The sequence below is a fragment of the Panthera leo genome, chromosome C1 (assembly GCF_018350215.1).
Source record: "Panthera leo isolate Ple1 chromosome C1, P.leo_Ple1_pat1.1, whole genome shotgun sequence".
NCBI lineage: Eukaryota > Metazoa > Chordata > Mammalia > Carnivora > Felidae > Panthera > Panthera leo.
The window spans coordinates 64,874,563-64,890,608 of NC_056686.1; the positions used below are offsets into that span (position 1 = coordinate 64,874,563).

At 34.2% G+C, this 16,046-nt stretch overlaps 2 protein-coding genes across 30 annotated transcripts in view; one reads left to right on the forward strand and one right to left on the reverse strand.

The window, feature by feature from the left end:
- Positions 1-6,098, forward strand: part of NEXN (nexilin F-actin binding protein) — a 50,944-nt gene extending 44,846 nt beyond the window's left edge. For 3 of the 5 annotated variants that reach the window (XM_042952303.1, XM_042952305.1, XM_042952307.1), the window contains 4 exons: positions 90-311; positions 4,984-5,169; positions 5,622-5,982; positions 6,075-6,098. In XM_042952303.1, the coding sequence (XP_042808237.1) occupies positions 90-311; positions 4,984-5,169; positions 5,622-5,982; positions 6,075-6,088 (783 nt within the window). In that variant the 3' untranslated portion in view covers positions 6,089-6,098. Of the gene's footprint in view, positions 1-89; positions 312-4,983; positions 5,170-5,621; positions 5,994-6,074 lie in introns of those variants that run through there. The other 2 variants (XM_042952304.1, XM_042952306.1) reach the window with 1 other exon arrangement.
- Positions 1-16,046, reverse strand: part of FUBP1 (far upstream element binding protein 1) — a 74,287-nt gene that overhangs the window by 33,684 nt on the left and 24,557 nt on the right. For 7 of the 25 annotated variants that reach the window (XR_006206178.1, XM_042952283.1, XM_042952280.1 and 4 more), the window contains 3 exons: positions 12,367-12,426; positions 12,141-12,286; positions 9,480-9,526 (listed from right to left, as the gene is read on the reverse strand). Coding sequence is in view for 20 of the 25 variants with exons in the window: in XM_042952283.1 (XP_042808217.1) it covers positions 9,480-9,526; positions 12,141-12,286; positions 12,367-12,426 (253 nt within the window). In the remaining 5 variants the exon portion in view is untranslated. The other 18 variants (XM_042952289.1, XM_042952296.1, XM_042952294.1 and 15 more) reach the window with 13 other exon arrangements.

The following is a 16,046-nucleotide window of genomic DNA, read 5'->3' on the forward strand; positions in this document are numbered from 1 at the left end:
CAAATAAAAGAAAAGAAATGAACGCTTTTTGGATGTTTTATTGTACAAACTAATTCTCTGGTATTTAATATATAAAAATTTTTTTGAAGGAAGAGGAAGAACATGAAACCTTTGAACTGAGTAGGGAATATGAAGAATTAATAAAATTGAAAAGAAGTGGCTCTATTCAAGCTAAAAATTTAAAAAGCAAGTTTGAAAAAATTGGACAACTGTCTGAAAAAGAAATCCAGAAAAAGATAGAAGAAGAACGAGCAAAAAGGAGAGCAATTGACCTTGAAATTAAAGAGCGAGAAGCAGAAAACTTTCATGAGGTATATACTATTTTGTATTTAACAGTCATGGTATAAATGTAACATGGACTTTGAATAAGTTTTGGTACTTACAATTAACCATAGATGTATACAATATTATCTGGGAACTAAGTAGCAAAAGCATATTAAGATCTCAAGAGACTTTGAAAGATTTCCTCACTCTAGCATTGTTCAAAATGGCTGTTATCAGAATTAAAGCCGCTTATTGTGAACATCAGATAGGTCACTCCGGAAATAACGGTTTACATGTATTTACTGGCAGAAGTTTTAGTTTGAATTAGTAGAACCAGTGTACATATAACTTAAAAGAAATTCCAGATATTTACTTTCGTATTTAAAGATGAGACAAATAAAGCCTAATGATCTCAAAGTCATGCCAATAATTCAGTGGCAGAGCCTAAATTAGAATTGAGATGACATGAATTAGAAGTACCTCCATATGTTAAAAAACAGGCAATTACTAAATAACCTGTAATGTTCCTTCCAGCTTAAGATCTAGTTCCATGACTATGAGTACCGCTTTACGTAGGATCTGGAATTTTTTTTCTGCCAGAATTGCCATTTTATAATACTTAACAGCATTAATGTTCTTCTAACAATGAATTTCCATTAAATATTCAATAAGGTAGGTGTGGGAAGTTGGGAGGGCCTTCAGGGGAGACTGTGAATTAAAAGAATGAAAAAATTATGTGCAAATTCTTTGCACTGTAAGCAATTCATTATTATTAAAGCAAACAGTATAGGAACATCAAAGATAATGATGAAGATGCAAACGCAGGCAAGATGGTCATGGAAGGTCTTAGATGTTAAGGAACTTTGCTTTATTGTTCATTGAAGGAATCTTTAAAACATGGAGATATTATCAAATAGGCATCTTTATACCTAGATCATAGTGAAGCTAAAGATAGTTTTAGATTCATGCATTAAAAAATTATTTGAATGGCTATTATGTTCCAGGAACTGTTCTGGATACTGGGAGTACACTGAATAAACCTGCAGTCCTTGCTCAATAGTGTTTAGAATCTAACAGGTAGGGAGGATGGAAAACAATTACTGAGTAGTAAGTTAAGAGCTATGGAAATTAACAAAGTAGGATACTACTCTTTGTACAGGGTGGTCAGAGGCCTGATGAGGAACTTGAACGAGAAGTCAAATAGAGAAAATAGATAAATGTGTAGGATATGAAACTTGAGAAGACTCGGGGATGGTGGTAGAGATGAGGAGAGGGAAAGGAATGAGCTGAAGTGGGTATACACGAACAAAAGTAATATGGGAATAGAGTTTGGAAGCAAATCATAAGCTATTTTAGATAAATGGAGATGCTGTGGAACATCAGGTATTCATCAGTGAAGCTGATTTGCATTTGAACTCTGTGCGATGCACACTAAACCTTAAGGTTTACTGTCACTGCTAGAAGCAAATGCTATTGCTAACATCTATGCTGGGCCTGGTGTTCAGTCTTGGGTTCATGTAAGTGAATATAATATGCCCTCAAAAAGTTCAGCCTAATGAGATGTATGAAAATAATTATAACTTAAGTGCTAAAATAGGAGTTGTATATTTAATGTTGTAGGGTCAAATAGGATGGACTCAGTATTCCTAGAAGTTTCACAGGGCTGAGAAAATGGCATTTAAGCAAAGTGTGAAGGTTAACTAGAACTTGCAGTTAAAGAGGGGAAACATTCCAGATTGGAGATGGGAGTCCGTTTACAGCCTTCACATAAAGGTTGTGAAAATGTGTCTGGGGAATGGAAAATTTGTTCAAAGGCATGGTTCATAGAATAATGGGTAATGGAATAAAGTTGTAAAAGTAGTGGCTAGTTGGTACTGGGTCTTTTTAACTTTGCAGGGACTATGATTTGGGAACAATGTTAGTAATCATTTTAGGACAGAATAATAAAAAGCTTCTGTTTTTAAAGAAATCTGGTATCAGAGAGAATGAAGAAGAAAGGAATAGGGCATTAAGTTGGGATCCAGGGGTAAAAATGGACCCAACTTTTAATCAAACTGGGTAACAGGCTGTTTATGGGCAGGTGGTTACTGAGAAGCCCAGCCCAACATTAAGATTACCAGAGAAACTAACTAGATGATATTACAGAGAATTCAGTCTGGAGATGGTAGGATGAATAGTTTTGGACACATGAAGTTTGAACTATATTGGGATAAGATAAAAGCAGTCTGAAACATAGGTACTGAGTTCAGGCAAGAGACTGGAATTATATAGATTGCAACTATCATAAATAGTATTTAAACATATCAGAGTAAAGCTATATTTAAAGGGTTAATAGTTGGAAGTGAATAGTAAAACTGGAGAACACCGACATTTAATAGTTGGCCACAAGATCAGTTTTTACAGAAATGTATCATGGAAGCTAAAGTTCAGTCAGCATGCACTTGCTCACCTTGTTAAAGGTAGTGAAACCTCAGAGCAGTCATACCTAGTCCTACAAAATATTTAGGGAAGATTAAAAATGAGATAGAGGACTTAACTGTTTTATTGCTATTACTGGCTCTTCTGTATGAAAGGACAGATTAAGACATGTCTGATTTCCTGGAATCCCTGAGGATATCCTCACTGATTGTGAAGGATGCTGACATCCTTCCTATCTTCTCTCTAGATTAAGGTCAGAGATACCCTTTAAAAACTTGTTGGCAGTTTTGCCATGGAGTGCAATCAACTTCCAGCATAGGACTCCCTTTGCACTTATCTGGTAATATTATCTGGTTTCCTCCTTTAAAAATCTGTTCAGGGCGCCTGGGTAGCTCAGTCGGTTGACTATCTGACTTTGGCTCACTCAGGTTATGATCTTGCAGTTAGGGAGTTCAAGCCCTGGGACAGGTTGCGCTGACAGCTCAGAGCCTGGAGCCTGCTTTGAATACTTGTGTCTCCCTCTCTGCCCCTCCCCTGCTTGTGCTTTCTCTCAAAAAGGGGCGCCTGGGTGGCTCAGTGAAGTGTTTGCCTTTGGTTCAGGTCATGATCTATCTATTTGTGGGTTTAAGCCCTGCATCAGGCTCTGTGCTGACAGCTCAGAGCCTAGACCCTGCTTTGGATTCTGTGTCCACCTCCCCTGCCCCCACTCTTTCTCTTGCTTTCAAAAATGAATAAACATTATAAAAATTTTTTTAATTAAAAAATAAAAATGTCTGTGTTCAACATGGCTTGTTTGTATTCCAAACATCTTTCAAGGTAACCTCATCCATATAATCTCCCCTAATCCAAGATTCCACAGCTCCTTGTAGCCTTAATCCATACCACCCATTTAAATCACTTATAGTGTTTGACTTTCTAGTTTTCCAAGTAAGGCATACTCCAAAACCATTTCTCGTTCTTTATCTCAAGTTCACTACCCAATTGTGTTTCCTTTAATATTCATGTGGTAGGTATCAATACCCTAAGAATGCACCAAACCAATGTTTAACATGTCTTTTAGCCCTTTTTGTAATAAAACCACAGCAACATCATTCATAATAGCAATTAACTGTAGTTCTGCATTGTGTTTATTAATAGGCATTAGGTTTATCATTTCAAACTGAAACACTGGTATTAATGGCAGAAGTACTAGAATTTACCCATTAGCTATTTGGTTGTGTCTGATGTTCTAGGATTTTCCAACATTAAATAAAAATCTAATTCTAAAAAACAAGAAAAACTATCCAATTCCTTCTACATTCATTGGAATGGAGTACAATACCTCAAACTGATGTAAAACATCCACACACCAAGATTTTTTCTTACATAGGCAATTACTTCAAAGCTTGTTTCAAAATTTCCTAACTTTAGTTGGATTGTGGTACACTGAGGCAATGTCTTCATAGTACTGTGAAATATAAATGGTGAGATTTCCAGACATAAAAGTCTAGGTAGTTTAGAAACCAAGAGTCCACTACAGCTAAAGTACTTTAGAAACCCTGAATTAACTGTACCTACAACCCACTATACTAAAACTGCCCTCAAAGGCCACCAGTGACCCCATCATCACCAAATTGTTGTATACACTCACACTATTTAACAATTGAAACTCTGCTCTTAAATTAATTATTTCCATAGCTTCCAACTCTCACCCTATATAGAGGACTAACCATATACTTCAACGATTTCCCCCACATTCCAGCCAATGCCTCTTTCAGTAGTTGTCTTCCATTTATTCTGTGAACACTCTTGTCTGTCATTTGACCATCAATAAATTTTGTTGGATGGAATTCATCTCAAAGACAATTACTAGCTAAGAAGGGTGGGGAAGAAAATCACAAAGTGGGAAGTAATGGAAATTGCACTTTCTATTATATAGCAGAGTGAAGAATGATGGACAATCTTGTGACAAGAAGTATTTTAAGTTGTTAACAATGTATAACATCCCTACCCTTTTCTGTTATTCAGTACTATCAGCTAGCACAAAGAATTGATTAAGCAAATACCCTGGGACTCCAATGACATTGTAGCTTTACACTGGGAGAAAAGGATTCTAATTGTCAAGAGTGTTTCATAAATGAAACTTTCATTTTTCTCAAATTAGGGGATAGTGAAAATCTACATGGCTGCAGTATAGCACAATTAAACCAAACATGGTATGATTATTTTGTGTCCATAAATGACATCTTCAGAAGTACTGCTTTAGTTCTTGTTGGTTTCTAGAAAATATGCAATTACTATTCTTGGCCCACTTTCATAAAGGAAGAAGATGTTGATGTCAAGCCTGCAAAAAAAAGTGAGGCTCCATTTACTCATAAAGTGAATATGAAAGCTAGATTTGAACAAATGGCTAAGGCAAGAGAAGAAGAGGAACAAAGAAGAATTGAAGAACAAAAGTTACTACGCATGCAGTTTGAACAAAAGGAAATTGATGCAGCACTACAAAAGGTACCAGGCTTACATGTCCTTTATTTTTCAAAGATGCTCTTGAAATTTTATGGGGGATTAGGAAAAAAAATTTTGGGAGGACGCAAGTCAGCGAGGGGATGAGAAAGAGAATCCCACGAGGGGCCTGGCAAGGTGGGGGGAAGGGGAGAGAAGAGAAAGTGAGGGAGGAGTGGGGTTCAAACTCAATCAATGTGGGACTAAACTCAAGAACTGTGAGATCATGACCTGAGTCAAAGTCAGATGCTTAACGGCTGAGCCACCCAGGTGCCCTAAAGTAATTTTTAATAGCTTTCAAGTCAGTGGAATGTTTTATAAAGGACATAATTGTAGTAAGCATATTTACATGTTCTTTGGGAAGAAAAAACCCTTTTATCCATAAAATTCTATTACTAAAGCATTGTCCTAAAAATGCTACTATAAATGCCAACTTGAATGGACCTATTTTAATACAGAAAAGAGAAGAGGAGGAGGAAGAAGAAGGTGGTAGCATCATGAATGGTTCCACTATTGAAGATGAGGAGCAAACGAGATCAGGAGCTCCATGGTTCAAGAGGCCTCTAAAAAACACATCAGTTGTAGACAGTGAGCCAGTTAGATTTACTGTTAAAGTAACAGGAGAACCCAAGCCAGAAATTACATGGTGGTTTGAAGGAGAAATACTGCAAGATGGAGAAGACTATCAATATATTGAAAGAGGAGAAACTTACTGCCTTTATTTACCAGAAACTTTCCCAGAAGATGAAGGAGAATATATGTGTAAAGCGGTCAACAACAAAGGCTCTGCAGCTAGTACCTGTATTCTTACAATTGAAAGTAAGAATTAATCATTTTTAATCTAGAACTTTTATTGTATTTAAATTTTTTTTTTTCCTTTAAAAAATCACTTTTCTTCTTCTCTTTTTTAGCTGACGACTACTAGCTCCCCTTCCCTCTCCCTGGAACTTTCTCTGCCCCCTCCCCCCCCCCCCCCCCCCCCCCGAATTTCTTACTACATCCATGTTTTCTGTGGCGGGGCCAAAAATGGAAACCAGAAGTGCCACTATATTGACTTTTTATTCCTTTTCCTAACAGTCTTCAAAACACAAGCTCATCTAAAGAATACCTTCTTCCTATCCAAATCATCACCAGATTCGTCACCCTATTGTGAAGTTAATGTGTATTTAATGGGGTAGAGTGGAAAAGTTACTCAATTATTCTAAGCTTATAGCAATTACGTTTTAAAGATCACAAATAAAACATTATTTTGCATGAAAAAATGATGTTTATGAGCTATTTATACACCTAAAATTAATGGAGACTTCATAATTTGGAAACTACTGAGTTTTCCTTAATAGTCATTTTTCTTGTTGTAGTTTTAAAGTCTTTCTGAAGCACAGAGGGAAAAGGGGGAACATGGAGAACAACAAAAGTTAAGACTTTTAAGGAGAAAATTTAATGGAAACCACTGCCTATCTAGAATTCTGAGTGTTGAGACTATTAACATGTACTATTCAAAGGTGTGTTATATTCAAGCTTCTAAAGCAAATTTACGTTGTGACCTTGCCTGAACAAATTATATTTTAGTAAAAAAACTTTGTATCAGTAGTTCATGCAGGAGAAAACACTTTCAACATAATTGAAGATTTTGACGTCTAAGAGGGGGGGAAAAAAAGGCACAATCTTCAATTTTAAAATCTGGTCTAAAATGAGTTTGTAAATAATTAATTACCATGTTCTATTACCAAGTTGTTTTATATTTTAGTTTTCTGGAAGACAATTTTATTTTACAATGTAAACCCATAATAAAATAACTTGTGTATTTAAAATAAAGTCTTTTCAATATTTTACAAAAGAAACAAAACACTCCCTTATAATATTCATCAATGTACATTTATTATTTTTTTATTGAGGAAACCATAATCAATACAAAATTACAGCAATCGTGCCCTTTTACATACAATGTCATTAAAGCAAACTCTAAACCACAGTTTGTAAAGTATTCAATTTACCTCAAGTCCAAGCTGCATCTCCCTAAGACACTGTTCCCATCACAGTAGCCATTTTAAGCCAATCTTCTTTTTACACACGGGTAGTTTCTGTAGAGAACACTTTTCTCAGGACGAAAATGCATCGAGCATGCATAAGAAAAAATATATATATATATGCGCAAATACATTTATGAGTTTCTATAGGGCTATCACTGAAGAAAATAAAACCTTGGGATTTATTTGCTTCTTTTTTAAAAGCACCAATTTAAATCCCTCAGAAGTTTATACTGTGGCAAGATAACTCAAGTGACTAAACAAAAAATAAAGGTTATTTTCAGAGTCAAAATTATCTTTAGGTACTGTTAAAATACATTTTAAAATGAGGCAGAATTTTCAGAAAATAAAAAGACATCCTCATTGATAATTTCTACATCCTTACTCTAGACAACAGATGTTCACAGGTAGAACTGGTTCTCCTGGCAGAGCACTCAAACGTAATCACTTCTGCATATATTCCTATTTCCCGCTTAAGTTTACTCTGCTACTCCTACCCAAACCCACCCTTTTGAATTAACTACCAAGGTATTTGGCTAAGGAAATATTTTACAATGTTTATAAACAACTAGTATTAAATCACTAGTTTTAGTATTAAAACCATTTTTGTTAATTAAAAATAAAAGTATACTTTTCATTTCTAAAAGAAACATCAAACCCATTAGAATTCTAAGTATCACCACACTAAAATATCTTAAACACATTGTCAAGTAAGTGCTAAATAAAATAAATCAGTTCAATTTCAATCTAAACATTGTTTCTACCACTCCTAACATCCATTGCATTCAAGTCAACTGGCTCACCTTTTCTGCTTTCCATTTATTTCAAGGTTAAGATTAGCGCCATTTTAAAAATGCAGTTATCAGTGAAGGCTTATGGTAATGAGTTAAAAAAAACTCTTGAGATAGAAACAATGCCCCAATATCTATAAGCATTCATCTATTATTTTATAAAAATGCAAACTACAGCTAACCAAAAGTTGAAAGGCTCCTTAAGGTTCAAAGATCTCCTTTATATTATGTCTTAACATACCTATCATTGACTATTAAAACAATACACACACACACATAAATGTGGTGCAGTAACTACACAACTTACAAAATTTAACAGTTCATGGAACATTTAAGATCAAGCAAATAGCACTTTAAAATGAAAAGTGATCAAAAGCAGGTACATTACACCCTATACCAATGTATGGGAATACATTTCATATTTCTCAGTTATGATTTGCCAATTTTACCTTCTACATTGAGCCCTTCTATGGTCCATGCTCATCGGCTCACCAATGGCATACACTCAAAGGATTCCTCTTTATGGGTAACTATCTCAGGACCTGATTTTATGAGCTATGATTTGGTGCTTGCAGCATCTTCAGCACTGTGTGTGAAAATGAAGGCAGTATTTTTGAATATTTTTCTTTGTTGTAGAGATAAGCAGGAGTTTTAAAAGGATCAGCACATTTTAGAAACTGAATAAACAAAACTGATAGGATGCTGCTTTAATACATTCATCTTAACTCAAAATATGTACCAGTTAAAATCATCTATAAGAACACAAACATTTTAAACTGGCAAAAAAAGTAAAATGCAACGTCAATTATTAAAGTATTATAAATCAGAAAAATATTGGTTGCTATACAGATTATGAAAGGTTATTTGCTATACAGTTAACATTTCACTGATGCACATGCCTTATCAAAACATACTGCCAGTATTCCTTATATTTTCCTTTTTCAGTGTATGTTACGAAAACTGAATTGTCTTAAAAAAAAAAAACTTCGTAATAAAATTCTGACCCATAATGTCCTTACTGAATTGTTATACTTCAAGAATAAGAAAAAAATAAACTCCATATAGCTTTGGAGGGCAAGGAAAGAAAATGTCCTGTCAACCTGTCAATCATAAAAAGCTTGTGAAGGCTGTTGAAGTTTCTAACCAAGTGATTTCCTAAATCTCGAAAACTATGTTAACTGCCCTTTCTTAACAATTCTTCTGTAGTTGGGAAAAGATTACAAAAAGTTTGGATGTAGTTCAATTATAGCAGCAATCTACTCATCATTTCTTTTTTCTTGTTTTAATAAAAAAATTAAAATAAAAAACATTACCCAGAAATGTAAACAGTTGTTTGAACAACTTACAGACTTTCCACTGAAATGGTAGCATAAATAACAAAATACATTTTGGGGAAGCAGTAGCAGATTGCTTTTGAATACACAACCACAAAAACCTCACAGGGACAACATTAATGTACTGAAATATTTATTTATATATGTCCTTAGGTTGTGCTTACCTGTTGCTTTTTGCAGCAGAACCTAAGGTGGAAGGTCTGGGAAGGCACTGTGAAGTATAAATAATTGCACTGTTTGCAATTAATAAAGATTTTAAACCTTAAATGAATCAAAATCAACAGCCTCCAATTTGTGAGTTATGATATTGAATCCAACTGAGCTATTTCTTCAGTTTAATCAATAAATGCACCACTTTCCTAAAAGGTCATCTATAAAACAGTATCATGCAAAATACTGAAATTATTCATGTCAATAACCCTACTCTTAAAGGTAACACATAACTAACTCCTTAACTATTAAACTTCAAACTAGAACTATATATCCATATCTAAATAAGGGCAAGGGAAGTCACTCCAGGTTCTATAAAACAATCAAAAACATTTCAAATATCTATAATGAAATGAACTGCTATTTTCTACCCTATAAGTAATCTCAACATTTATGTCCTTGTACATCTTCCTTTATAGTATATTCAGAACTGGTGCTCCCCACCAATGAAAAGAATATATATATATATATATATACATATATATATATTTATTTATGAAATGGTGTTAAAACTGCTACATTGCTTAATATTTGCAAACTGAAAACCACTTCTGTCTGACACATTTCAAGTCTTTCATATTAATATAGAAGATATGCATACTGTACACTGAAAAGCAATATTATTTTAGGAGCACCAATGAGTAATACTATTCAATTTTAATGATCAGTTTTCTTTAGCTATAGCTAAAGCATATCAAAAATACTTACCCATTAAGCTCACTTAAAAAAAAAAATACAGACCTATGTATTATTCTATGTTAAATTAAGAAGCAGTTATGGTTTTCCAAGATATCAGCACTGTATTCCAACATAATATTCACACAAAGTATGGCATTTACATTATGTGGAACATTGACAAAAAGATACTGTTGCAGTTCATCAATTTGTCATTCTGATGTACTTACAGTGCAATGCTCCTTGAAGGAACACAATCAAGGATGATACACAGCACAGTCCTCCTCACCCCTACAGAGCTAGTTCTATACTGGCTGGATCAAACCTGCACTTCAACAGACAATGGCAAGACAGACTGTATTTGCATGTAGTCTAATATATTAATATGCAAAGAGCCAACAAATATGCAAAGAGTAAAACAATGGATTTCAACAAAATATCAGAACTTCAGCATGAGTGTTATAGGGTAATAAAGTGATTTCAAGTACATAAAAAATTAAGTTGATTCAATGATTGGACTTGTGCATTTACAAAACAAGGCTTAACTATACTGCAAAAAGAAAAAAAAAGAAAAAAGCTTGAACATTTCCATACCCCAATAATGTTTCAATGGCAGATGCACTGTAGCTATACTTTTTGCATACTATTTACTTTTCTACCCTAAATTTAAAAAGAAACACACTAATACTGTATACATTGAAAGTTTCTTTACATGAAAAAACTTCTTATTCAACTACTCATATTCACTATCCGAAAACTGTTTAAAATTAGTTATGCTGAAACAGTCTTGGAAATCGAAGTAATTATCAAATTAAGAACAGAAAGGTTAACTGTTATAGCAGCAGTACAGATCTGAAACAGTGGTCATGTATAAAAGGAAATTTCACTGTTAATGCAATGGAAGTATGCCAAAAGATCACTGTACACACATGCAGTTTTGAATCAAACAGAAGGAAAAAAAAATGAAGATATCAGGATTACTTGTGCTGAAACAGCCAAATACAATAAATGGAAAAGATCCTCCAATCTACTACTATACTGCAAGGGGGAAAAAACATGCCAGTGTTTAAAAACTCAATTAATATTTCATGGGGAAAGCTTATATTTTGTGTATATGTATCTTAATTTATCATTGCTAAGAAATTATGAATCCTTTAAATACCCACATATCCAACTTACCGACACAGGAGGTTTCATATCATTTATTGTAAAGCACAAAACAGGCATTTTAAAAGTGAAAGTATACATTGAAAAAGTACATTTATATCACAAAGCATTGACCACATAATAGTTGCAAATACATTTGCTGGAATGTGTACATCTACACTAAATACTAAAAACAAACCAATTTTCATTTCTACACAGAAATATTAACCTCCTATCAGTAGTGATAGATATTTTGTACATTTTCAAAAAAAAAAAAAAAAAAAACACTATTTTAAACCAAAATCAAAATTAAGATCTTCATCAAGTCGTCTGCATCCATATATTTAACAAAGGTTTTTTTCCCCCACACAATGAAGCAAATACTGTATTGTCCACTTCTTATTATTGGCCCTGTGCAGAAGAGATACATAAGAAATACACAAAAAGTTAAAGAAAATCCTTTAAATGGAGCTAACTCAGGAGTGAATCCTTTAAGAAAGAAAAACTGGTTAATATAAATGGTGGTGGCTTCTTGCATGATTTGCAAATCCCTGGGGGAAAAAAATTTATTTTTAAAATCAGAGGCACTGTAGAAATACTCAGCACTCAGATGCCAGAAAGCATTATAAAAAAAACAAACAAAAAAACCCAAACAATACATCACAGTACTTCATTTAGTTATGCTATGCCAGATAAAAATTTAAAAGGCAAACATAATCCCAAACAGACAAAACAGTAAACATGCAGAAAACATGATTGGAGTAGAAATCAACACATTAGCAAGTTTAGTATACCTGAGGTGCTGGAGGATGCTGTGGCATTCCCTGGGGACTTGTCTGGGCATAGTAGGCTGCTTGTTGTCTATAGTACTCAGCCCAGGCTGCACTATAATCTGGCTGACCACCTGGTGGAGCACCAGTAGGAGCAGGAACCGCTTGACCTTTGAGAAAACAGAACAACTTTGTTGCTGTAACCACAATTAAAAGCCCAAAAGAATCTCATTTCTAATAAAAACAATACCTTGCTTCTTGTAATATTCCTCCCAAGCTTTTGAATAATCTTGTGTCTGCCCTTGTTGACCTAAAAAAAACCCCCTAAATTTTAATACAAAATTATATCCACTGTAAGTACAGGTTACAAAGACAAGCACAGAGGGTCAGAATTGCTCCTGTTTTATCTTATTCATTAGTGTCAGAAAACTACTCTGTAATTAAAGAAATCAGAATGCTGTTTCTTTTTGCCTTATATTAATCGAACTTTTAGTTCTAAAGCATTACTATTAATAAAAAGCGAAATCAAAACCATCCACATAGTTTTAACAAGAAAGGCAATGATTTAGGCATAATCTGGATTCAATTACAGAATTTATAAATATTAATGTTCTAAACTGAGTTTGGCAAGTATTTCAAGTAAACAATCTATGGTTCCCTGATGGTGATGCTGGGTGTGGGGAGGGGGGAGACCACTATTTTTTCTTGTCTTATTCATTTGGATGTTACACTACAGGTTTTAAATAAAATGTAAATCTTTGATGGAGGAAAAGAACATTTTTGAAAAACAAAAAACCCATGTGAAATCTATTAAAGACTTCATTATTTTAAGATACAGTCAAGATCTTTGTTTCCTGATTTGTGACCTATAAATTATGTGTACGAAGACTAACCATCAAAATACTCTTTAATAATAAGATGTTTAAAATTTTAATATATGTTCAAACCACAATACAATTTTATTAAAAGTAACATGACAAAGAACATAAAGAACAATTACCAAAGACACTCGAAGGAACAAGATCAATGAAACACAAAACTCAACAGCTTTCATGAGCAGGTATTTTTTAAGCAGGGTAATTAAGAGACTAAACAGAATTAACCAAATCCAACGCACAAAACTTAAATGGGCTCTGGATTAAAATAAAGACAACATACACACAGCCACAAGAGACATTTTTCTGACAACCAAAGAAAATATGGTCTATATGTTGATATTACTAAATAATTTATTTACAACAGTGTGCAACCTACTTTTTAAAGGCTCAGGCACAAAAAATACATATATACACACACACAAATTACATATGATAAACTTTTTAAAAATGTAGAATTTGAATAGAAAATATAAATATGGGTGTTCACTGTATGATTTTTCTGATTTTATCAAGGTATAAAAATTTATAAAATAAAAAGTTGGGGAGGAAGAACATGTGTTTTCCTATTGAGCTCCCTTTTTTGAGCAGAATTTTATATAGCTTATTACCTTGCCTGGTGAAATTATTATGGCTAGATAAAAAATACTCTAGAGAACAGACACAGGGAAAGTTGTTTTTTATGTTTGTTGGATGTTGCCAACTTTGTATAGCTGAACTCTGTATAGTTGCTGAAAATAGGCTATCACCATCAATCACAAAATTGAAGAATTAAAAGCAACTCAGTGAATAGAATTTTAACTTTTATGAGTAACTTTAAAAATCCAAGAAAAAACCCCCCTTCTATAGGCAACAGAGAAATCCCATGTAATATAAACAAAATTCTTAGTTTTGTTTTCCAGAATTCTTTTCAAAGAGGAAGTGAGTTTAACATACTGATCCAATGAGGAGACACAATTTAAACAAATCTGAAATAGGTTTCAGTATTTAGACAACTGCCAAATATCCCAGGGTATCAAAAGTAATAAAACCACACAATGTCTCTTACAAGTTGTACACTTGAAAACCTGCTGACTTGAGGCCAAACTTGGTTAAGACAGCAACAATTTCTACTTCAGGTTTACAAAAAGGAACTGAACATCATTGTTAAGAGATACTCATTTTAGAGGCAAAATTACAATATAAGATGGTAGAAACAGAGACACATTAAGAAAATTGATCCAATTCAAATGTTACCTACTCTCCCATTTCAAATATTTCTGTGGAAAGTGAAGGGTAAACATGTCAGACTGTAAGAAAATCAAGCACTTGGTAAGTCGTAAACACCTCACATTCCAATCTTGAAGGTGTCCAAAGAAAAAGTCATCTCACTCCTCCAACATGAGGGGCAAGTTTTGCCCTGCTGGAAAATAACTCTTCCTATCTGCTCAGGACTTACTTGGCTCTCCCCTAGCCTCTTGTGCCTCTCTGCCCCCTTTCGAAATGTACTTTAGCTTGCTCCCTTTATCCTTCTTAGTTCAAGAACTATTGTGATGCCTGTTTAGTTTATATTTTAGAACATCACTTAACATTTACATGTAGATTCATCATTTGTAAGGTTTGACTTTCATTTCATTCAAGAGGTAAGACTTGCCCTAGAGTTCACACATAACAGCCCAATGGCCAAACCTGCTTGAATAGATGTCACTACAAGTTATCGCTCTATATACCTGCCTCTTTCCCACAACCATTTTCCTCACTACACACCCTTTCCCCTTAAGGTACCATATGCCAAAGGCTCAGAGTCCACCACATCAGTACTTAATATTGTAAGAGCCTTTCTCTAAGTCAACCTTTTCCAAAAAATGCCTTCACCTGCCCTCTTCCAAATGGGAACTGCCTGTCTACTTTGAAATCCAGTTTGATCTGTTTACTTATTACAAAAGTTTCCTCATTCTAGCTCCAAAAATACCCACTCTTCGAGCTTTACTGCCATTCCTTGTAAGACTTAAAATTTCCTTTGTTAACCCTCTATAATCTCATCTTTGCGAATTTCTCTCCTAAATTCTCTTGATATTAATCCTACGAAATTCAGAACTGTTTCAGAAAACAAAACTAACTAAAAAACTTAACTTGAGGCTCCTGGGTGGCTAAGTCAGTTACGTGTCCGACCGGCTCAGGTCACAATCTCACAGCTCATGGGTTCCAGCCCCGTGTCAGGCTCTGCTATCAGCTCAGAGCTGCTTCGGATTCTGTGTCTCGCTCTTTCTCTCACTCAAAAACAAACATTAAAAACAAAAAACAAAAAAACCCCCTCCTGTTTTAAGAGATTTACTTACTTATAAACAATGACACATTTATAACGTTAGTGGATATTTTCTGTCCTTAACAGGCAAAGCTGAGATTTGGCTTCAGAAGCTGGGACAGCCTGCCCAGTTTGGTAAAGAGGTTACTAGATTGGGAACTGGGATGTCCAGAGTCCTAGAAAATCCTAGCTCTGCCACTTGGCCTCTCCAAATAAGATAGTTGGATTTGGAGATAAAAATTTTTATCTCCCTAATATCTTATTACTTTCTTCCCTTTTATTTACAAATCTTGAAAACTGCCTTGGTAGAGCACATGACTCTTGATCTCAGGGTTGTGAGTTCAAGCCCCACAATGGGCATAGAGATTACTTAAACAAAATCTTGAAAACTGAATTATATTAGTCTTATGCTTCAATATCTGGCAAGTAATGCACCCAGAAGAAATTAAGGTAGTTAAGCAACAACTCATTTGCAAAAAGAACTTCTATAGGACAAAATAAATTGACTTGCTAGCCAGGATTAGAGACCTGGCAATTTATTATTATTTCCCTTAAGATTTATATGTGAAATAATCATTCAACTTATCTTTTGCTCAAAAAAATTAACAGCTGATCACTATAGTGCTACAGAAAAACACATAACTGAGAAAAAAAAATCTGAATGGTATTAAGACCTCACAGATTACATTCAACACACTTGCTCACTCTGGGCAAATAAAAGGTAGAAAAGCCAAACCATAAATTTATCAACGTGCTGCAAATGAATGATAA